The sequence below is a fragment of the Chlorocebus sabaeus genome, chromosome 25 (genome assembly GCF_047675955.1).
Source record: "Chlorocebus sabaeus isolate Y175 chromosome 25, mChlSab1.0.hap1, whole genome shotgun sequence".
Taxonomy (NCBI): Eukaryota; Metazoa; Chordata; class Mammalia; order Primates; family Cercopithecidae; genus Chlorocebus; species Chlorocebus sabaeus.
The window spans coordinates 61,584,592-61,609,531 of NC_132928.1; the positions used below are offsets into that span (position 1 = coordinate 61,584,592).

General features: G+C 35.2%; 1 protein-coding gene across 10 annotated transcripts in view; it reads right to left on the bottom strand.

The window, feature by feature from the left end:
- Window positions 1-237: 237 nt before the first annotated feature.
- The window catches only part of DCAF6 (DDB1 and CUL4 associated factor 6), a 140,819-nt gene continuing 116,116 nt past the window's right edge, over window positions 238-24,940 (bottom strand). For 6 of the 10 annotated variants that reach the window (XM_037986001.2, XM_037985999.2, XM_007989634.3 and 3 more), the window contains 5 exons: window positions 11,904-12,042; window positions 9,890-10,046; window positions 9,164-9,252; window positions 7,156-7,261; window positions 238-704 (listed from right to left, as the gene is read on the bottom strand). In XM_037986001.2, coding sequence (XP_037841929.2) covers window positions 640-704; window positions 7,156-7,261; window positions 9,164-9,252; window positions 9,890-10,046; window positions 11,904-12,042 — 556 coding nt within the window. In that variant the 3' untranslated portion in view covers window positions 238-639. Of the gene's footprint in view, window positions 705-7,155; window positions 7,262-9,163; window positions 9,253-9,889; window positions 10,047-11,903; window positions 12,043-23,588; window positions 23,631-24,940 lie in introns of all 10 variants that reach the window. The other 4 variants (XM_007989629.3, XM_007989631.3, XM_007989633.3 and 1 more) reach the window with 1 other exon arrangement.

The following is a 24,940-nucleotide window of genomic DNA, read 5'->3' on the forward strand; positions in this document are numbered from 1 at the left end:
TGAATCTTCAATTGTGAGGGGGGCTGCTGCCACTAACCCCTGGGTTGTTCAAGGGTCAGCTGTACCTTGGAAAGACAAATGATGGAAGTCCTTCTATGTGATTCCATCCCACATAAGTAAAAAAGGAAAACGTTGTTAAATCTAGAAAATACAGAAAAATAGTTGTCATATGCTACAGGAGATTGGAAAATTGTGGGTCAAAGTAGCAAGGCATTAAATAAAAAGTCAAATTCAGGGTATCTTAAAACAACCAATTTCTTTAATTAGAAAGCAACAAACATGCAAATGGCAAGTGTAGAAATTTATTTGAACCAACATTTTCACTATGATGAAAATTATTCTTCAACATCGATCCAAGCTCCCACATTTGAAGGTTAGGGAAAATATTGCACTTTGCATTTTCTAGCACTCCTCATACACGGCAAAAAGTTTTAAAAACATTCTGCTAGTTTTGTTTTATACAATCTCCCAAATTCATGCACACAATCATTCCAAACCAATGTTAGGTTATCCCAAAAAAAGGGAAAAACTCCAAAAACCATAATCTTAAAATTTCACTAAAGCTCTGTAAAGAAAAAAAATATAATAAATGTCTTATACAAATTTCAGAACATTTAAGTGCTTGCCAAAAAGAGTTTATTATTCCTCATCCTCATTTTCATTCTCTTGACCAGAGCCTTCTGATCTGTCACCCTCCAACCGGTCTGGAAACACAGATAAGAGAATCACAAAGAGAAATACTTTTAGTAATTACAATTATAAATATTTTTCAATGCCTTTTATTTAAAACTCATTAAAAATCAGTTCACCACTATGTGTGGATGTTTTTTAGAGGCAAATAAAAGAGTAGAGAAAACACAATATTATTAGCTTTGATTATGCATGTTATTCTAAAACATATAAAAATGAAAAAAGAAACCCACTCCTATAATCTTGATATATTATGTTCTACTGCAGTGGTTTTCAAACAGTGTTCTTTGGAGTCTAGGTTTCTAAGGAGGTACATCAGGTGCTGCAAAGGGGAGTGAGGAGGCGGCTGTGTGAAAGAAAATATGTGGACCATTGTTGAGGATTTGTGTAATTCTGTTTGTAAAACGATTTTTTAAAATTAAATACTATGTTCCAGGCATTGTGCTAAAACCTAAGGATACAATGGTGACCAAAACAGATTTAAGTTTCTGGTCTCAAGGAGTTTATTTAGGTTAAATACTCAAGTGAATATAAACTTACAAACTGGTGAGTACAGTATGCTCTGTCAAGTTTTCAGGATTGACACTTGCTATTCTTCTGCTTGAGATACTTTTGCCCAACTCTTTAGGTATAAAGGTTCTTACTCATCTCAATACAACTATTATCCCCTCTGTGAAACTTCCTGGATGTTTCCAAACAGGCTATCTGCAGAATTTTGAACTCCCTCCTCTACATTCTAGAATATCTTGTATGAACTTCATAATGATGATCCTAATTACAGTAACAGTTGTTTGCATGTCTTCTTGCAGACCAGACTGTGAGTTCCTGGAGGGCAGGAGTTACTTCTTTTTATCTTTATATCCTCAGAGCCTAGTGTAGGATGTTCAATGAAGGTTTACTGAATAAATGAATGTAAGTTTTATGAAGGTAAGATACATTACATGAGGGTATTGTGAAGAAGGCAACAGAATGAAATCACTACCACCACTGAGATGGAACTAGGATGTTTCTGCCCCAGAAACATTTCCACATAGTAACATGGAAAATATTAAGGTTAAGCATAAGGAAAACAGTTCAGTCCCACTGTCAACAGCAAGAGAAGACTGAATCCTGAGATTTTATTTATTATCTACACAGGCTTAAATGCTCCCACTGGCTCCTAGGTCAACAGCCCCAAGAAAAGTACCCTGAAGGGACTATATATCCCTTTTAATTGTTTAATTGTCCAAGTGAATTAGATTAAATCTCCTCTATGCCAACTCTAATCCAATGTCAAACCAATGAGATAATGTATGTGTAACCTTTATAACCTTAATTATACAAATAAGTATTCAATATATATTTATAAAATAAATGAACAAAATGAATAGACTTTTATAGATCAGTAAGGAATTTAAACACAGTAGAAGAATTTCTGACCAATAAAATGCTACCTAAGGGATATTAGTATTAAAAAATAACATTGTTTTTATTGTGTGATACTTTCAAGAGAGAACAAAACATGAAGTTGCTATTCTACTTAATTAGGGCTCAGGAATGGGAAACCTGAGTTTATGACTGAATATATTCAAGAAACCTATTCTGTCATGTTAGAGCATGATAAAGCAATAACGGCCTATTTCAAAGTTGGCAGGCTTCTTACCCAAATTTCTTTCGGTTGTCACATTATAAAGAAGATGGTGTAATAGAGAGTTAAGAAAAAATGTCACAGCCTTTAAATCAGTAGTGGTTAGACTTTTGCACTCAGAAGCCCACAATAAAGAGACAAATGAGGGCCAAGAGTCTTTTACGATAGGTCACAGAATAAGTGACAGTGGCTTCTGAAATGAGGCAAACAGAATAGTTGTTCTCTCCTCAAATCCAATTCATTTAAATGATGCACAATCACCTCTTCCAGAATATAAGCCCAACTTCTTGGAATAAATTAAATATTCTGTTCATGAAATGCTACTGACGTAGTAAGGCTGCAAAGCAGTTAAACACACAAATCTCTTGTTGGCAATTATGGACAAGAAGGTCTGAAGAACAGTGTGTTCTTTTACATAAAAACTGGAAATAAGAATCACTTCTATGTATATTGTTTTTCAAAAGTAGGCAATGTCAAATTGCTTTTGTAAATAAGGTTTCATTTGTAGAAAGGTTCCTTTTATTTTCTGTTAGAATATTTCTTCAGGGAAGTATTTTTGGCGGGAAAGATACGATATGAAAAAAAACTGAGTTTGCTGCAGAGAGAGGGAAGGTAAATAAGAAAAAAATTCCCCAATGGAAGCCTGTGTTCCACAAAAAAATACTGTTGATTTTCCAGGCTATCCTTTACAAAGAATTTATTTACTTTCTTTAAAAGAAATAATACAAACTCATTGTTGGCTAGAGATTTGATACTAGATGTGTACTTATTTACCAGATTATTCAATATCTATTGAGCCAACTACTATGTGGTAGGCACTGTTTTAGGAGCCTAAAGACCCAGTTGCAAATTAAGACAAACTGGGTCTCTGCTCTTTATAAGCTTACTTTCTAAGGAGGAAGACAGACAACAAACAAGGTACCACCTGTATTTTTCTCCTCTAATCTGTAGTAAGACAATAAATAAAGAAACTAAAACTTAAGAGTGATAAGTACTTGAGGAAAATAAGGCAATGAACAAAGAATGACTAAGTGAGAGGGAAGAAATGAGAAGACACAGAAAGCAACTTTAGATTGGGTGACCAGGGAAGACTTTTCTTTCTTTCTTTTTGAGACTGATTCTTGCTCTGTCACCAGGCTGGAGCGCAGTGGTGCGATCTCGGCTCACTGCAACCTCCACCTCCTGGGTTCAGGCGATTCTCCTGCCTCAGCCTCCCAAGTAGCTGGGACTACAGGTGCGTGCCACCACATCCAGCTAATTTTTGTATTTTTAGTAGAGACGGGGTTTCACCATGTTGGCCAGGCTGGTCTCAATCTCTTGACCTTATCATGATCCACCCGCCTCGGCTTCTCAAAGTGCTGGGATTACAGGCGTGAGCCACCACACTACCAGGGAAGACTTTTCTAAGGAGGTGATATTGGAGCTAAGTCTTCAATTGTATGTGAAGTCCTGGGGGCAAAGTTGGGCAGAGGAACAACAAGTGAAAAGGTCCTAAATGTGCTATTAAGCTTGATGAGTTTGAGGAAGAGAGGCCAGTATGGCTAAAATGTAGTGAGCTAGAAAAAAAGGTGGACTGAGTGGAAGTCAGAGGTTGGCAGAATGTATGTCATGTAGGACCTTGAAGGCCAGAGTAAGAAGTCTGGGTTTTACTTTAAGAGCAATTGGGAGTCCCTGAGAATTTTAAGAGGGGACAATATCTAATTTGTGTTTTAAAAAGGTGGTCAGCAGACTATAGCCCATGGGCAAATACAGCCCACTTACTGATTTTGGTTTTGTCTGACACAGAGTCTCGCTCTGTCACCCAGGCTGGAGTGTAGTGGCACAATTTTGGCTCACTGCAACCTCCATGTCCTGAGTTCAAGCGACTCTCCTGCCTCAGCCTCCCAAGTAGCTGGGATTGCAGGTGTGCACCACCACGCCCAGGTAATTTTCGTATTTCTAATTTTTTGTATTTATCTTTTTGTAGGGGTTTTGCCATGCTGGCCAGGCTGGTCTTGAATTCCTGACCTCAGGTGATGCACCTGCCTTGGCCTCTCAAAGTGCTGGGATTACAGGCGTGAGTCACTGTACCTGGCTCTGTTTTTATAGATTAAATTTTATTATAACAGAGCCATACCTGTTCATTTACATACGGTCTATGGCTGTTTTTGCATTACAATGGCAGAGCTGAGTGGTTACAACAGAAGCCATATCTGGCTATTAACAAAAAAATTAATTGACCCATTTTGAAAGGATCCCTCTGGCTGCTGTGTGAAAATCAGACTGAATGAGGACAAGAGAAGTAGAAGCAGGGAGATCAAGGGTATGTAAATATTAGGTCTACTCTGGAGTAAAGTTAGTATCACTTACTGATGGAGTCAATCTGCAAACGATTTAATAAGTGATTGTGATCTCAATAGGATGACAGGCTTTGCAAACCCATGACAGAGAAATGATAATTATCTGTGCCAAGGTCCAGAGGTATAATGGGAAGAATGTCAAGAGATAATGCAGGGTTTTATAAGACATGTTAACACATTTGGACTCTACCCTAAGAACATGTGTGGGCAAAGGAGAATTTTACACAGGGCAGTAAAGTGATTCTAAGACATTCTAGAGGAGTCTAGAATGATCCATGCACACCATTACCATCTTTTCAAAGCCTCTCAAAACTTCCAGGGATGTCAGAACTGCCTTTCCATCTCAAGAGGCCACTAGACTAGCAGTCTTTAGTGCATTATTCATGAGATGAACTTTGGTTGCTTTTTAAAAATGTAGAAGCTTAATCTCTATCCAGCTAAAATGAACCAGAATCTTTAGCAGGTGAGACCTAGGTAAGTATTTGTAGTTTGTAAAAGCCCTACAGGTGATTTGAAGAGGATCCTTCATTAAAAATCACAGCTCCAATAGAAAGAAACTATCTTCTATCTATTCCCTGGACTTCCTAGGAAGCCTTCTGGAGTAATGGATGAGCCAAGAGGTACTTTGTGGCTACCATGTGCTTATTTGATCCAAGTCCATTTTTAACTCTCCTGAACATGCACACATTATTGTACTTGGAATGCAGGACACTGGATAGGAGAGGAAAAGAGTGGTTGACTAACTGATCCATCAAATAACTAGATATCTTAAGGATAAGGGCAGCAGAAATACAACTCTTGGGCACTTTATTCTATCTAGTATTTGGTGTAAGAGAAGCAAGAAGACAAGTTGACTAAATAAACTAGAAATTGTCTTTTTGTTTGCTGGCAAAAAGACATGAAAGAAAGAGAATTTTTATATTATAAAACATCTTATCTAATTCTAAAACCAAAGAAGGATGGTAGTAGCTATTAACTAACCAACCATTGCCACATTAGCACAAATTAGATTTTTGTGCAACTGGAAAGAGAAATAATTTTCTGCAGGAAAACTACTGAAGAAGAGCCATCCACTAGATGGGTAAGCACATTTTAGGCGTCATTACCAGTAAATGTTTTTCTTTTTTTAAAATGCGGCTTCCTCAAATGTGAAATTCAAATGGATGAATTTTACGGGTTACTTGCTGTTATTGAACAAAATATATTTTTAAAAAGTTAAAGTGTTATTACAATTTAATAAACAGAGGAACCCAAAGTAGTATTACAAAAACATTTTGTTGGTCTACTAACATTTTTTGTTTACATTCCAGGTTTATTTTTTGTTATTATTTTCACCATTTGAAGTTTTCCCTCCTTCCTGGTAATAGTTAACATTTACATTTGAGGATTATTTTCTCTCTAATTCCTTTAATTACAAACATATGGGTCTTCTTTCAATTTTTCAGATGTGCTACACTTTCTCTCCTCTGTAAGGGCTTAGAAAAATGCTATCTGCTGTCTACTTTGTGTGGAATACTTGTTTCCATTCCCCACTCTCTCTGAGGAAGTGATATTTAGTTCATTGCTCATGCAGTTCTTAAAATAAGAAGTTATCTTAACAGAGTGAGGATGGGAGGGGACAGCACGATTATAAAAACGCTGAGGTGGGAAAGAGTTTGATGTATCCCCAAAAATCAAAGTGGGCCAGTGTGGATGGAGTAGTCACAGAAGAAAAGAATGCTGTAAATCAGCTAGAATAGTTTGAGATTAGACCATCCAGAGGTTTGCATGTCATATCAATGATTTCAATATAGTCCTGTAAGTGAAACTTACAGTTCAAAGGGGAGTAAGGGCTTGGTAGCTAATTTCAAATTCTGGCTTTAACATTTATCAGTTGTGTGACTTGGGCTAACGATTGGAGCTAAATGAGGATAAAACTGTGAAATAATTAGTATAAGCCTGATACATTATAGTTACTCTATAAATGGTAGCTATTATTATTAAATGAGAGCTAATACCAAACGTATAGACATTTATGAAATCAGTGAAGAGTGACAAAACTCTTTTGTTTGATAAACGTATTTTGCTTATAACAGATACTAGACCTTTTGTTATAAATTATTCGATTCCTTCTTGAACATTAGTTGTAATATATGCATTTTTATGTATCTGTGGCACTGCACCTCCGAGTTTATCTAAAACAAAAAAATACTGAAAAAACAAACTGAGGTATGTTTCATTTCTTAGCATGTAACATTTATTTTTGTCTGGGCTATGACTGATTTTCAACAAACCTACCATTAAAGAATATGCACTATATCTTAAGGTCTACAAATGTAGTTCATGAGGAACTAAGTTACTGTGCTAAGAACAAGCATTCACAGAAATCCTAGTTTAGAAGTTAAGCTACCTTCATTTTGTGATATTAAAAAATATATAAACCCCTTTAAAGTAGATCTTAAATAATAACATGTTTTTCAAATATAAAAGTGGTTTTCGTAGTATACTTAAAGTTCCTACCAGCTCGGATATGATTCAGTGAAGCCAACATCCTCAACATGAAAGAGGCTGGAACTGTAATGGTGTTTCTAGTTTCTTCCAGCATGAGTTCATTTCGAGTTATAACCTACAAGGCAAGTTAAAAATCATATCAAAGATCAAAGAGTAACTGTACCTTTTCCTTAAAGATCAGGCAAACAGTAAACAATCAGCCAGTACCAGGAGGAATTACTTCATTCTTTATGCATCTGATGTCTACATTTCTGCCTTAAGTCTATTCAATGCCAAACAATCACTGTAACTTGCATTTAAAGGAGGAAGGTCAGAGAACACAACTCTTTCAACTGGCAGAAAAACAAAGGTCAAACTTAAAACATGAGGCTGCTTAAAACAGTTAAGAATTTAATTTAGCTTTTACTTGCAATTTGTTTCTGAGAGCAATTTACTTTGTAGGTTCCTTGTTTTCCCTACAGGAGAACTGATAACTTTAGCGATACAATACAGTTAAATTATTATCCATGGGCCACTTGAATCCGTTCAGAAGATGTTGCCTTGACTGAAGCAGAGCAGTCTTCAAAAATAAATTTTGGGGCAAGGGTTAACAAGGAACTGAGCCTTAAGTACCAAGAATAGGATTACTTGAATATTCGTGAACATCCAGAGATGCAATATGTAACCATGAGCAAAGGAAAAAAGTGGAAAAGCAAAAAACATGGCAAAGGAAAAAAAGGATGAAAGGAAGAGTATCAGATGAAGAGAAAGATGCTACTCTGATCAACAATTCCCCAATACTGAAATAATAAATTCCCAACTCATTAGGGTGCCTCACAGGGCCCTTTATAATCTTACCCTCACCTACCTGTTTAGTTTGATTGAGCTACTTTTGTGCATGTACTCTAGGGTTCCAGGCACACTGATGGTTCATTTCCCTTCTCATGCTTTGGCACATGCTGATCCTTCTGTCTTAAATGCTCCTTTGCTCCCAATCTGCCTGTGAACTATTCTCAGACTTCTGTCCAATTCTTATTTCTTCTGTGAAGACCTCTCCACCCCATCTACCCCACTTACAAACACAGCTGTTCCTCCCTGTGGGCTTCCGAAACACTGTGTGTATACCTCTGACTGACACAGACCCCACTACAGTATGTTCTAGTTGTTTACATTGTCTTTCCTACTAAACTCTGAGGGTAGGGCTTTATCTTGTTTAAACCCAGCATTATGTATAACACACATCAAGTGTTTTATAAAGGTCTATTCAATGAGTGAAAGTATACATGGGAATTGTGCTACGAACAGTCAGTGTTAGTCTAGAGTAGTGGTTTTCCAACTTACTAACATTTTTAACAATGGATTCTCATTTTCATCAGAAATAGTATATGAGAACCCACAAATAAAAACCCTGGCTAAAGTTGGGGAGGAAAGGCCCAGAGTAATGCCTTCCTATTATCCACCTTCCCTCTCCCAATCCCAGAAGAAATCTAGAGCTCCAAAGAACTCAGGTTGAAAATACCGTTTCAACAGGCTTAAAAATATCTTAAAATATAATGATAAAGGAAAAGATTCTTCAATCATTTGTTCTGCTATATACTAATTCTGAAAAAGAAAGTTCCATTTCCTTTTTAAGAAAAACTCAAAATGGAAAAACAGCTATAATAAAAATGGAAAAATCGCTATGCTTTTGGAGAAACAGCCATAATAAAATTATTTTCTTAAAAGGACAGAATTTTTTGTGTGTGATTCTTTATTGTAATGACGTGAATACTCAAACCTGTTTTTCTTAAACTACACACTAATCTGGTATTACTGACGATCAGTATTATAATTAGTAAGCTACTATTTTGATTTTACCTCCCTAGTATTATAGACATACTTTTATCTTAATTTTTCTTTTTCTTAAAATTTGACCTCCTTAACTGCATTAACTTGTTTCATATTAGCAACTAATAATAAACTGTTTTAATTTTTCTTAGGGAAGCATTTTAGGAACAAATTGAAATATGGTCTATAGTAAGTACAATAAAAATCTTACTTCATCAGCAAGTTTTCGGTTAAAAATCCTTGACTCTTCTAATGGTGACCAGATCTTTATGTCATAATCTATGCCAGATGAGGCTAAAACTAGAAATGAAATTTACATATTAATATGAAACCTAGAAACATGCCATTAATTCAAGACATGCTTATATTATGCATATATGTATATATAGCAAAACTGAGCTTGAACAGCAACTGTACACTACACATTTAACTGTTAATTGAAAATATTATTTTGACAATTTCCTAAAGTTATCCTAGAACATAATTTTAAGACCATGTTGAAGTCACTCCAATTCACTGTTGAGATCACTTATTCATTGTTCTTTTATGAGATATGTGGGCAATTTCAAAAAGAAGACAAGAGCAATGCTCTTTTGTTCTGATAAATTAATTCAGACATGGGAAGACTACAAATGACTGGATGTTCAGTTTGGATATACAATAAAAAGTTCAGTCATATCAAACCTCTTACAGCTTGTAAAACTTAGAAGAAATATTGGGAGGATAAACTTTCTAACCTATTTTCTTTTACTTCATGCAAAAAGCAGATTATAGGTGTGTCTGAAGTTCAAGTACAGCTATTATTGACTCTAGTGGTGCCTAGTCAGATAATTTGGATTATTCTTATAATATTAACAACTAAAAAAAAAATTTTTTTTGTATGACTGATGAGTCATACAAATAATTTCTAGCCCTCGCCCTAGAAAAGAGATCTTACTTGGGTCAAATGGATGTGGCTGCAGGCAGTTTACCACATGATTATCAGCTTCCAGAAGCATCAAATGCTCAGCAGTGTGCCGATCCCAGATGAAAATGTGGCCACAGTCAGAACCACTCATTACAAAGTTAGCACCCCAGAAATTGGCTTCTTTTATCTAAAGGTTGAAAAAAATTATTTAAAAATTCAAATCAAAGTTATTGAAACAAATATTTATGCTGTTCTTACAATTTTTTTCATTCTTACATTTTTAAAAAACTGCCTTAGAAAATAGTAAAATTAAAAATTGATGCTGGGCACAGTGGCTCACACCTGTAATCCCAGCACTTTGGGAGGCCAAGGCAGGAGGACCGGCTGAGCTCAGGAGTTTGAGACCAGCCTGGGCAATACAGTGAGATCCCCTCTCTCTAAAAAAAAATTTGACAAAAGTCTGTCTTCTAGTTTCTTTAAATTATGATAGAAATTCATCAGCAAGGGTAAGATGGCAGTAAGTAATAGAAAATCCCCTGTAAGAATAGGGATTTTGGTTTGTTCAATACTGTATTTATAGCACCTGAAACAGTCCTTAGGACACAATAGGTGCTTAATTATTTACTGCTAAATGGATAAATAGGATTTCTGGGTTTTGGACAGTGTAATGGTAATGTGTGTGTGTGTGTGTGTGTGTGTGTGTGTGTGTGTGTATATATATATATATATGTTGTTGAACTTTCCAAAAACTGTACCAATTTAGCTTTATAAGACTATGAAATAATTCACAGAAAAAAGAAATCATCTTTTGTATTTTGCTTTAGACTCAAAGAACAGAAAGCACCAATTTTTTCATTAACTATTATAAGCTAACACAACTGAGAAAGATATAAACATATTTATTTTTTGAAGCAGAATAAAAGGCATATGATATACTGGAATAGTTATAATGACATTTTTAAATGAATGCACATGAGTGAAACATCAAAAATCTTTGTATTTCAAACGAGGATTTTAAAAACTTTTAACTGTAGCTGCTACTTTGCCGTTTTTGGTGCTCTCACAAAAGAGGGAAGACAATTTTATTGTTATCTGAGCTACTGTTACATTTACTTATCTTCTCCTTTCTCACTCCTTCCTCTATGTTCATACTAACTTTTAGGCAATAAAATGCAAGAAATATAAATTGGTTACTTCTATTAATAATGAGAACCTTTTAAAAATGAGTAAATTGTAACTAGCAATATTTATAGAAAGAGCTAATTACTTCCCCACCCCAAATGTTAATTTTTTAACCTAGATCCTAAAGAAAGCAAGATACAAATTCATCAGCAAGAGTAATACAGCAATAATAAGGATTAAAACTGATTCTGCAGATACCTTATGATGCAATGAATATGAGGAGAACAACACTTTCTAGATATAAAGGGATCAGAGTAACAGTTACACTAGTCATCTCAAAAACTTTTCTTATTAAGTAATTAATATCACACTGGGTGTAGAAACTTGTAGACTGTAAAAACTACAAAAAGATTTTAGAGATATTTCTGGTCTATTCTTATTTCATCTGGTAAGTTACTAAAACAAATTTTCACTTGTCGATCTTGAAAGTGGTAAAAGTGGCCTGACTATATTTTGCAATCAACTTAGATTTTATAGATCCAAATCCTTCTCTCCAAAACTAACAAAGAATGCTAATACAAGCTAAAAAAAAAAAAAATCTACCAGAAACTTTTCAGGTAGACAGTAAATGTGTGAGAGCAAAAAAAAAAAAAAAAAAAAAAAAAAAAGCAATGATTCCTTGTATAAACTAAAAATTTTTTTAATCTACATTTTTTTTAGTAGAGTTTTCTTGTAAAAAAATAATGGTCTTTCACAATATATTATAGGACTAAAAGAACCATGTTGGATAAAGAGATAACCAAAGATTTAATAAATGTAATACTGAAATCCCACTGGCAATATATGAAGATAAATCATCATGGAAAAATATTCATAGCATGAAACTGCAATTTCACCAAAAAATGCCATGAACATTTGGTACCATTGTCCTGGAGTTGCGATGGCCTTTATAAACCATTTTTACTAATGGCCTTCTAATGTTCAAAGTATCCAATTCTTCCATTTCTTTCCGTTCTTTTCTCCGTCTGAAGAACTCCTGAATACGGGCAACAGCAGAGCGTCTATGAATCACATATTAAAAAGCAAAAATAAATAAAAATATTCACAAAGAATGATAATGAGAAGCTTATGGAAATATAGTACATCTAGGAAATACATGAACATATTATCTCAATAAGGCACCCCCAACCAAAAGCATAAAAAGGCAGACACAACAGTGAGACATAAGACTAGTTGAGTTACTACAACAAAGTATTTTAGTTAAAAGATCACTTAGAAATTTGATACTGGTTGAAAAGTAAAGGCAATAGCATGCGGCAAACTGGTTTTTAAAGGGCTATTTTATAAAAACATAATACAGACAAAATTCATGTGCAATTTTACTATAAATTTTATCCAATGTTCTTTCCTCTCTTCTCCATATTAAGAAAACACATAACGAGAAATGAAAAGAAACTAAGGGTAACACATAATAGCAGTGGATAGAATTCTATTTTGAGATTTTATTTAAAATACTCCTTAAAGAAATTCCAAAAACAGACTACTCTAGGTAAAAAGAATAATGAAACCCCGTCTCTACTAAAAATACAAAAAATTAGCCAGGTGTGGCGGCAGGTGCCTATAGTCCCAGCTACTCGGGAGGCTGAGGCAGGAGAATGACATGAACCCATGAGGCGGAGCTTGCAGTGAGCCAAGATCGCGCCACTGCACTCCAGCCTGGGTGACAGAGCGAGATTCTGTCTCAAAAAAAAAAAAAAAAAAAAAGAAAAAGAAAAAGAAAAAGAAAAAGAAAAAGAAAAAGAAAAAGAAAAAGAAAAAGAAAAAACAAACAAAAAAAAGAGAATAAATATTAATATATAAGCAATAAAACAAGGACCTTCAAATAGCATCTTCTTTATGGACTCCATATTACAGATTTGGAACTAATGAAGCAGATTTTACTCTCCTAAGAAATGGTTTGGTGACAGAAATGAGATTGAAGAACAAAGGATTCTTAAAAACTGATTTAACTATTAAAGTAAACTTCTCCTAACACATATTACTTAATAATTTTGTCAGTTTGAATTTATTTAAAATATTATATTTTGACACATAATAGATCAAACGTCCATAATCTTTAAAAAGTTTACAAATCAGTAAGAAAAACAGATCTCATAACAGATAACAAGTATATAAAAGATGCTCAGTCTCACTAACAATAGGATAAAAACAAAAAACTGATCTTCAAATATTTATTAGATTGAAAAGACTTTTTTGTATATGAGAATGGTAAGAGTTCAGGAAAACAGGCATTACTGACAGGAGTTTGAAAGTGGTTTTTACACATAAAAAAGATATTGTAAACTTTCTACTAAATATAACACATATACAGGAAAGTTGAAAATCATAAGGTAAAAAGCTCAATGAATTTTCGCAAACAAAACCAGTCCATATAATCCGCACCAATATTTAGAAACAGTAGAACCAGATTTCCTGAAGTCTCCTAAGTGCCCCATTCCCACCATTACTGTTCCTTTTAAAGGAAACCATTATTCTGACTTCTGATATCATGAATTAATTTTGCCTGCTTGTGAACTTTAATTAAGTGGCATAATACATTATTTTTTTTATGTCTAGCTTCTTTAGCTCAAAATTATGTTTGTAAGATTCATCCATGTTGTACTTGGCTGTAGTTTATTCATCCTTTCTGCTGCAGAGTATTACTTGGTATAAATATATTAATATTTATCCATTCTACTGTTGGTGGACACTGGATTGTCAACATTTTTGATTACTAATATTAGGCTACTATCCACATTTGTGTATGTCTTTTGGCGAACTATGTACATACTTATGTTGGATATATACCTAGAAGAGGAGCTGCGGGACCTCAGTATGTGCATAATGTTCTGCTTTAATAGATACTCTCAAACTGAAGATCTATTTGTGGTTTTCCAAAGTGGCTGTATAAATTTACACTCCCACCCATAGTGTAAAGTTCCAGTAAAATATATTTTTGAAAAGAAATTAAATAATACAAGTTTTGACTCAGCAATTTAACTTTTAAAAAAATGTATATTATAGAAAAATTTAAATATGTAAATAAACTTTTTTCACTGCACAACTGTAATTGAGACAGATTGGAAATAATCTAAATACTCATATAGAAAGAATAGGTTAAATAAATTATGGCACATCCATACAATGAAATACTTATGCAGCCATTAAAAAGGATATGAATGATCCATAAACAACCACATGAAAGATATCACCATTATACTGCTTAATCGAAAACACAGGCTAAAGAATAATTCATAGAATAAAATTATATATGCATAGAAAGGGTTTGGAAAGATGGACATTAAATTATGACTAACAATTTTTAAAATAATGATGTAACAATTATATACTTCTACTTTCATAATAAAAAGATGTATACTTTAAGTTACACAGACTTACTTAAAAAGTGTTTTAAAAACTTTTTTCTATGCTAAGTATATCAAAGAAAAAGGAATCTCCACATACATTTTTAAGTTAGATACAGTTAGAAACTCCCAGAAAAGCTGACATGTTTAGTTTACTCTATCTCTTTCTGATTGGGAGGTGAGAATGGGAAGGGTAGAGAGGTCAAATATTCTCGAAAGAGACATACTTAAGACACATAGGCTTGGATCTCTCTATCATGTTTCTGAATGGAAGAAAAAGGAACAATGAACCAGTTACAAATATGTGATTAGCAAGAAACCAATAAAGAAAAAACTCTTTTGCTAAGAAAGTAGAGTTATAGGTAGTAGAAGAAATAACTGTGTTGCTAAGCCAAAGGACATAAGAGCTATAAATGGGAAAAAATTATGCAACAAGAATTTAGATGGCAGCTCAAATCATTTATTTTATCACTCAGGCTGGAGGGCAGTGGCGGGATCTCAGCTCACTGCAACCTTTGCCTCCCAGGTTCAAGTAATTCTCCTGCCTCAGCCTCCCAAGTACCTGGGACTACAGGCCTCCACCACGTCTGGCTAATTTTTGTATTTTTGGTAGAGATGGGGTTTCACCATGTTGGCCAGGCTGGTCTCGGACTCCTGACCTCAAGTGATCCACCCACCTCAGCTTCCCAAAGTGCTGGGATTACAGGCATGAGTAACCGTGCCCAGCTTCAAATCATTTAAAACAAGATGTATGGACAAAATTAAGGCTGTATTAGTAAATGAGGTAGTAATAATTATGAATAAATGAGAACTGTATCAAAGCATAAATGTTCATTTAAAAAATACGCTCTAGGCCAGGCACGGTGGCTCACCCCAGTAATCCCAGCTACTCGGGAGTCTGAGGCAGGAGGGCTGCTTGAGCCCAGGAGTTCAAGACCAGCCTGGTCAACACAGTAAGATCCCATCTCTAAAAAAAGGTGAAAAAAATTAGCTGGGCATGGTGGTACACACCTGTAGTCCCTGCTATTTGGGAGGCTGAGGTGGGAGGATGGCTTGAGCCCAGTAGTTCCAGGATGCAGTGAGTTAAAATCATGTCATGTATTCCAGCCTGGGTAACAAAACAAGGATCTGTCTCTTAAAACAACAAAAACCAAAACTCAAGAAATCTATGGGCCAATTAATACAAATAATAGAAAAGGAATGTGGCTGGATACATAATCATATACAAGTTAACTGCATTTCTAAATATCAGCAAGGGACAATTAGCCTAAATTTTAAAAGGAATGCATTTATAACAGCAACCAAAAGTGTCTTTAAGTTACAAAAAATATGTGTAAAACCTGTTCACAGAAAAATTAAATGTTACTGAAAGATATTTTCTAAAAGGCCTAGGCTGAGCGTAGCAGTTCACACCTATAATCCCAGCAGTTTGGGAGGCTAAGACAGGAGGATCCCTTGAGCTCAGGAGTTTGAAACCAGGCTGGGCAACATAGTGAGACCCCATCTCCACGAAAAAATCAAAAAAATAAGCCAGGAGTGGTGGCACACATCTGTGGTCCCAGCTACTCAGGAAGCTGAGGTGGGAGGATTGCCTGAGCCCAGGAGGTCGAAACTGCAGTGAGCCGTGATCATGCCACTGCACTCCAGCCTGGGCGACAGAGCAAGACCCTGTCTCAAGGAAAAAAGAAAAAAAGGCCTAAATAATTGTAGATATAACATTGTATAGTAAAGATAAACAATTTTCACCCAAATTTATTTTACAAATTTATTACAACTAGAAGCATATTCATTGATGACTTATTTGTAGAACTTAATAAAATCAACCAAAGGACAAAGAATAGCCAAGATCCTTCTAAAAATGAATAAAGAGAAAGAAGGGTCTTGCCTTAGCAGCCATTAAGATTTATTACAAAGCTATAATAATTACAAAAGTATGATACTGATAGAGAGACAAATTGTCTGATGAAACAAAACAGCCTAGAAACAGATTTGTGTTATATAAATCTTTGTAATATGACATACGTGGGATAGCAGATCACTGGGAAAATTCACCATTTCATAAATGAACAGGGGAAAAACTGGCTATCTAAATGGGGCAGGGAAAAGTTACACATATACATCATAAACAAAAATCATTTCCAAATAAATTAGTAACTTAAATGTCAAAAGTAAAACTTCAAAAGGAAATACAGATAAATTTTAAAATTCCAGATAAGGACTTTGTAAATAAAAGAAAGTGATAAGCATAAAAGATCAATAAAATTTAACTATGTGAAAATTAAAAATGGTTCATCAAAAAACAGCCTAAAAACAGTGAAAAACATCATAAAATAGAAAAAATATTTGTATACTAATACATGATAGTGGATTAGTACCAAAAATGCATTAAGACTTCTTATAAATCAATAAGGAAAAGAAAAACAACTCAATTAAAACAACCCAGTAGAAAAACAGATCAGGACCGGGTGCAGTGGCTCACGCCTGTAATCCCAGCACTTTGGGAGGCTGAGGCAGGTGGATCACTTGAGGTTTAGGAGTTCGAGACCAGCCTGGCTAACACAGTGAAGCCCCATCTCTACTAAAAATACAAAAATTAGCCGAGTGTGGTGGCTACACCTGTAATCCCAGCTACCTGGGAGGCTGAGGCAGGAGAATCACTTGAACCTGGGAGGTGGAGGTTGCAGTGTGCTGAGATAGTGCCACTGCACTCCAGCCTGGTGACAGAGCGAGACTCCATCTCAAAAACAAACAAACAAACAAACAAACAAACAAACAGACAAACAGATCAAGAGATCAGGCTGAAAAACAAGAGATGCATAATCTTCTTTGTAAATTGGGCAACGAACATCAAAACCATGAGATATTACTGTACACCAAATCAATTAGAAAAATCAAGATATGTGACAACAAGAATCAGTGATGTGAATAAACATGATTTTTAAAAAATATTGTTATATATTATATTTAATTTACACTCCCACTTTGGAGAACAATTTTAAATTACTTTGTAAATGGTCCATTCCTGGGTATATACCCAAGAAAAACTTTGTTATCAGGAGAAATATTTGAGAATGCTCAAAGCAGCACTGTTAATACCAAAAACTGGAAACAACCTAAATGTCCATTAACAGGAAAATGGATAAACTGTGGTTTAGTCAAACTTATTATTAGATAGCAGTAAAAATGACTGGGCAAGAGCTACATATAACATGGATGAATCATAGTAAGATAATATCTGAGAAAAAAAAAGAGTCCCAGTCTTGTATACAGTATGACATCATTTTTATTTAAAGTTCAAAAGTGGGTAAAAATTTATGTTTATAAGTTTATGTTTTGTTTTTTAAAGCAAGGCATGATAACCATAACATTCACACACTGGTTACCACTGGTGTGGTAGGCAGATGGACAAAATAGGGTGAACAGGTAGATTTAAGTTACAGCGAGTTTTTTAGTTCTTGGATTGGTTGGTGGGCTCGTGGGTATCTAAAGAAAGAAAAGGAACCAAGTATGAACTAACAATAATAGTGTGTCATAAACTAAGAATTATAAAAATACAATTCTCCCCTTCCTCAGGTTAGATGAGGGGTCCTTAATACTCTCAAAGCCCTGCAAAGCTCTGTCAATGCAATTACTGTATTGTAACTATGTATATGTGTCTGTGTATCCCACTGAACTGAGAGTTCAAGGAGGGTAGGCGTTGTGTTATCATTATCACCAGCACCCATCAGAGTATCTAGCACATAAGAGGTTTATTGAAGTAACAAAATAATAGGTAAAAAATTGATTATCCAGCAATTTCAAAGTAATAACAAAACAGTTCAAAGTATCAATTATTATTCTATCTGGAAGAAACATTAATGGAGAAAAAGACAGTAAATCTGAAGGATGTACAACTAACCTAAGAAAATAAAACGTAGACTCCTGACTTTGTATTTTACTATTGCATATTCCAGGAAATCTGGAATCTTGGAGATAACTCGAAGGTTAAAGTATGAAGTTACATGAAACAGTCTATAAACCCCTTTTAAAAGTACTAGTCACATTTAGTAAAAAACGAGGCTAAAATAAGGAGAAATTCATTAAAGAGCACTAAAAAATGAATTACTTTGCATACCATTTTCAAGATGGTAAACCCTTTCATAAAACACCATTACACATAGGTAGAAGGGCACAAATTAACTGATGTTATAGGTATGAGTAAAATACCTTACAAGAGAACAAAGACTTTTTAGGGTGGGAAAAACAGCATAATCAAAGATTAGGAGAGGACAGACCAGGAATGAAATGACTTAAGTAATTCAGTTACCAAACAAGGTTACTATATAAAGGATACTGTACTATGGATAGAATTCAAGAACATGACTAGAATTATAGCAGGCGAATTTTGAATAAATTTGTAGAAAGAAATTATTTGCTGTGCAAAACACACAGTGAAACACTAAAGGGAAATAAAAGCTTCTCCTAGTCCAGGTTTCTAAGGAACTCAATACTTGTCTAGAATGTAGTTAGAATAATCTGGAAGCAGAGCACTTCTCAAACTTGGGATTTTTGTAGGTATTCCACAAAATAGGCTTACGATAAAGTAAGTGTGGAAAATGATATACTAAACAAAGCTTAAAGAGGTTTCTTTGCTGCAAGTCTTCTCAGAGGCTTTATTATGCTACAAGTTCTTGTGAATCTCACAAAGATGTATACACAATGTAGTATTTCCCAAATTTTGTGACCACATTGTAGAGTATCAGAACACTTTGGACAACAGTGACCTTCATCTTCTTAATTTTGTAATTAAATTATTCCATTCAAAAATAAATTGAGTGTGAATTTACTACAAAAAACTTGAGCTTGATTTTTTTCAATTCAAAGACTGAAGATCTAGGATCTTATAAACATAGGAAAGCTATCCTCACCACCATCTCCTTCAATAGAAGAGTCTCTGCAACAATTATTACATTTCTATGTCTCTACTTTCATAGTAACTATAAAACTTTGCTATAAGAATTAAAGTTGCTATGGGTATGTGTTAAAGATGCATTCTCCAGGCATAAGTAAGAAAAAGGGTTTTAAAAGAATAGATCAAATTCCATGTATTTATGGTTCACTGGAAATGCTCATTGTAATTCTGAATACACTGTTCTTCAGTATATCAAGTTAAAAACCCCATCTCTACTAAAAATACAAAAAATTAGCTGGGCATGGTGGTGCATGCCTGTAGTCCCAGCTACTTGGGAGGCTGAGGCAGGAGAACTGCTTGAACCCGGCAGGCAGAGGTTGCAGTGAGCCGAGATTGCACCACTGCACTCCAGCCTGGGCGACAGAGCAAGATTTCACCTCAAAAACAAACAAAAACAAAAACCAAAACAAAAACCCAGTAAGTTCTTTTAATTTACACTATGTATACATTTTTCTTATATTAGCTTAGTAGTTCTTAGAAAAGAAAACCTCATTAATTTGAATCTTCTTATATACAACCTGTGATTATTCAGCCAGGGTGAAACTAAAATTTTCATTTAAATTATAAATTTTAAAATGTTTGCAGTCCAATTGAATGCTATAAATAAGAGTCTAGAAAAAAGTTATTAAAAGATAAACATTTTAAGTGCTTTAAAACACACACTTGGTTTATAGTAAAAGCTATGTGCTATGGTTTACATGTCCCCTCCAAAACTCATGGTGAAACTTAATCCCCAATGTGGCAGTATTGAGCAGTGGGGTCTTTAAAAGGTGATTGGATCATGAGGGCTCTGCTCTCAAGAATGAATTAATCCACTTATAGATTAATAGGTTATCATGGCAGTGGGGACTGGTGGCTTTATAAGAAGAGGAAGAGAAGCCTGAGCTTAGCCTTCTCATCATGTGATCTCCTGTGCCAGCTCGGGACTCTGCAGAGTCCTTGCTAGCAAGAAGGCTCTGTGGCCCTGCTACCTTGGATTTCCCAGCCTCCGTAACTGTAAAAAATGCATTTCTTTTATTAATTACCCAGAAGATTTCTATCATAAGCAACAGGAAATGAACTAAGATACTATTAATATATCAGTATTATCTAGCTTTATCAACAAAAAAGGTCTATATGTTAGAACTTCTGTCATTTCAACACGTATCTTTACAAGCATCTGAAATAAGAGAGGGAGATAGGTTGCTAGACAGTATCTTGCTGTTTCTGCTCTTTTGTGGGGGCAAGAACCTGGATTCTTTGCCTTACAATGTATTAGTAAACAAAAGTAAGGGATAGCAGGTCTGATGCTGCTATCTTTAGAAGGGTCTGCTTATAAGGCTGACCCTTGGCTGGTGTCTGAGAACTTGACTTTTGGCATGTTACATTGCTCTGCCTGCCTGGGATACAACCCTGCGGGGCCAGCTTGCGTAAACTGCAAAAGTAACATGATTTGTGGTGAACACCTACTTTCCTTCTGGGTCTGGAATTCAGGTGACTGTGGTTAGGCACACAGGCAGAGGTGTCTACATGACCAGCCCCCAGTAAACACCCTGGATTTTGAGTTATAAGCAGGCTTCACCAGGGCAGAAAAACTACACAAGTATTACTGTATTTTATTGGGAAGGGAGGTGCACATTCTGAAAGAGAGAACAGTGGAACATTGTGCCTGGATTCTTCCACTCTGTCTGACCTTTTTTCCTTGCCATAATAAATTATAGCCATGATTGAAGTGTAGCAAGCAATCAAATGTGTGGAGAGGCCGTGGGACCCCTGAAACAGTAATTCATTGGTTTCTCATTCAAGTTTCAGGAAGCAGAGAAAGAAAGCAAAAACCCGTATCATGCAGGGAGATACGAATAAAAATTTAGTTAGCTAGAGTTTTTGACAAAAAGGTGTCTTTGCCAACTTTTATTTCTGTGTGCCTGTGTATTACACTGTCCTTAAAAGTGCTTACATTCTTATATATGAAAACATACAAATATACAATGAACTGTGATAGGTAGTACAGTAGGTGTATATAAGGGCCCATATTTTTGATTAGGGAATATATGGGCCAGGAAAAGTAGCTTAAGATGATGTTGAAAGATGAGGTGACCCAAATGATGGTAACAGTGATGGGAGGTCTTTTCTGTTAGAAGGCTCAGAGTACGTAAAGACACACTGGCTTAAGGCAGTATAATGTATTCAGAGAACTCCAATAGTCCTCTGAATGTATCCAGTGACACTCCAAGTATGGCAATGTAGAGAGCATGACCAATTTTTGGCAGCAGCTATAATAAGAAGTGCCCTACATACCAGGCAAGGAAGCTGTGTTTGTCTCTTCTTTATATCATAAACAATGGAGAAACACTGAAAGCAGGAGTAGAAAGAGTTGGAGAACTCCCTCAATAAACCAGGAAAGAGGTGATGAGGTAATAAAAGTAGGGGATGACTAGCACTTTATTTACTATTCAAAGAAATATGGCACCTATCATTCAGAATCTTAGCAGATTACAGTAAATCACATTCCCCAAACACTGTAAGACAGTCCCTAACGAAGACTAGTCATAATGGACAGTAGATATAAACATCTGTGATAATTTTATTTTTTTAATTTTGTCTATCTTAAGCAGTTTACATTCTTTGAACATCTCCAATTGCTAAAAGGGGAAGCAGAACAAATGTGTTCAGTGGCAGGAAAATACTGCCTTATAATTAGAAGCTTCCACCAGATAATCTCTACATAAGAAATAAATGAGGTAGAGAAGAATGAGTCTCACCTCATTCACTCTATAGGGAAGTAACTGTTACATTTTCTGCTTTACCACTGTTTATCAGTTCACGATAATCTCCACGTTAGTGTTTTAGCTTTTCTAAAACTCAAAGCATCATGATACTTTATAGTTGCAATTTTCATTATGAAAGCAGAAACCAGCTTTGTGTACTTGGGATAAAAAGTATAAATCAGAATATCAAAAAACTCTAAAGCAAATTCCATTTTATTGTCATATAATTAATTAGAAAGTGATAACTAGGCCAGGTGCACTGGCTCACGCCTGTAATCCCAGTACTTTTGGGAGGCCAACATGGGCAGATCACTTGATGTCAGTAGTTCGAGACCAGCCTGACTAACATGGTGACCAACCCTGTCTCTACTAAAAATACAAAAATTAGCTGGGCCTGGTGGTGGGCGCCTGTAATCCCAGATACTCAGGAGGCTGAGGCAGGAGAATCACTTGAACTCTGGAGGAGGAGGCTGTAGTGGGCTGGGATTGGGCCACTGCACTATAGCCCGGGCAACAGAGCAAGTATACACCTTGGAAAAAAAAAAAAAGAAAGTGATAACTAGTAATAATTTGAAAAAGTTACTTCAAATATACCTTAATGTTAAAACAGGCTAGAAACAACAACACAAAAATAAAACAAGTTTGAGAAGCAAAAACAAATTTGAGACTTGTAGTTGAGAATCCTCCTGAGAATGAACCATAACCAGAAATTTCCATACATCTATTATATTTTTGGCTTATTTCATGACTTCTGCATTTTTCATTGGGAACTCTACAAACTTTACATTTCTGATTGTTGCTATATGTTTCATGTTCAACTCTGTTTTAGAAACTGATGTAAATAACAGATACATGCCTCTAGAGTTAAGTACAAGGTTGCTTTTGTCAGCAAACCAGGTTTTGAGTAGGTGATTGATGTGATTGAGGTTCACTTTAAAGATCTACCCAAAAATATGCCCCATTGTCAGAATTAGAGAAGTGCTTGAGGATTATATATCATCTTGATGTGACACTATTTCTAAACTATTTATAAGGAAACAACTTTCTTTCAAAAATCAGAAACCTATACACAGATTTAGACTTAAGTACATTTTTAGTTATTGAGCTCAAGGAAAAGGAGCATATATGAATAACAAAAAGTTGATAATTGTTATCCCAATCAAATTAAAAAAACATAAATTGCATTCTTCAACAAAATATCCAAAAAGAGTAACTGATATTTAAAGTACATCATTTCAGATTATAGTTACTTTGTCATATGACACATTTGAAGTGAACATCAGTTATATCTGCACACAGGAAATTTCTTTTCATTCTATCCCCATGCAGTGCATGCAGCTAAATATAGTTTGTGGAAAGCGACCTGCTTTACAATGCTTAGCACTTAGAGTTCAGTAAGTTCAAAGGGAGTATTAACTGTTAATAGGAAAGGTGGTTAGCTGTGGCAAAAGAGGACCTGGCAAATCCATCATAGAAAAAAATAATGAAGGAATATACTGAATTACCTCATTATTCTATCACCTATTGTTGTTCCTCTGATATTAAATCTAGTGAAAGGAACACAATAACTGAAATCACTTACAAAGACTTCAAAGAACCAAATATTTAAAGCATTAAGGTCACCTTTTTTTATCATCAATCATCTCAATTTTAAAAAAACTTTTGTTTCCCTTTGTGACTTAGGGCATTAAGCAAGGAATATGTCAGTCAACTAAATGTATATGAAGAAATTAAGCGAACAGAAACACTCATTGAAGATAAAATAGAAGGAAGACATTGCACTTAGTCCCTTTTATCTTTTAAATAAATCAGAACCCAATCCTGTCACAGTATGGGAAACTGCACTGGCTTATTACGAATACCATCCACGGGAACACCTATACGCTCCTCAAAGCTGAAGAGCTCTTTGGAAAATAACTAATTAAGCCCTAAGGTGACTCACTTGGCCTAACCACAAGACTATATAACAAATAAGCAAAGAATAACATGGTTTTTAACTTCCTAGGAGTCCAGTTCTTTCTCTTTGACTATTTCTTTTCTCTCTGCAATTTTCTTTAATAAAGAGTAAACTGCAATAATGAGAAACATGGAAAGCGTGGTTATAATGATGACTGAATAAATGCTGCCAAATTTACAGTACAAGGAATTTTGGCTTTAAAAGTGAGGGCTATGCTCCATGGTCCAGAGTAGGTATATGGAACCAAATTTCTATGAAAATAATACTTCTAAAACTTATTACAGGGCAATATAGGGTTAATATTATCACTCTTTAGGGAAAAAATTATTAGATCATCCTAACTGAGGATATAATTAAAAATTATTCAAGAGACTATGTGAGGACTTATTCAGGAAGCTTTCTTAGATGCTTGTCTTTTTCAGAGAGTAATTTAGGTTTTCTCTTGAGTTTAGAAACAGTAAGAGCTACCAACCAGGCCATCAAATAATTTACAACAGATTTGGCATTGTAAAAGAAAAAAAAAAATTATATGGGCCAGGCACGGTGGCTCACACCTGTAATCCCAGCACTTTGGGAGGCCGAGGCAGGCGGATCATGAGGTCAGAAGACCGAGACCATCCTGGCTAACACAGTGAAAACCTGTCTCTACTAAAAATACAAAAAATTAGCTGGGTGTGGTGGTGGGTGCCTGTAGTCCCAGCTAATTGAGAGGCTGAGGCAGGAGAATGGCGTGAACCTGGGAGGTGGAGCTTGCAGTGAGCCAAGATTGCGCCACTGCACTCCAGCCTGGGTGACAGAGCAAGACTCCATCTCAAAAAAAGAAAAAAAAGAAAAACTTACATGAAGATTATCTAAACAGAGAACTCAACCACACTCTTTTCATTCCAAGGGCATATATAT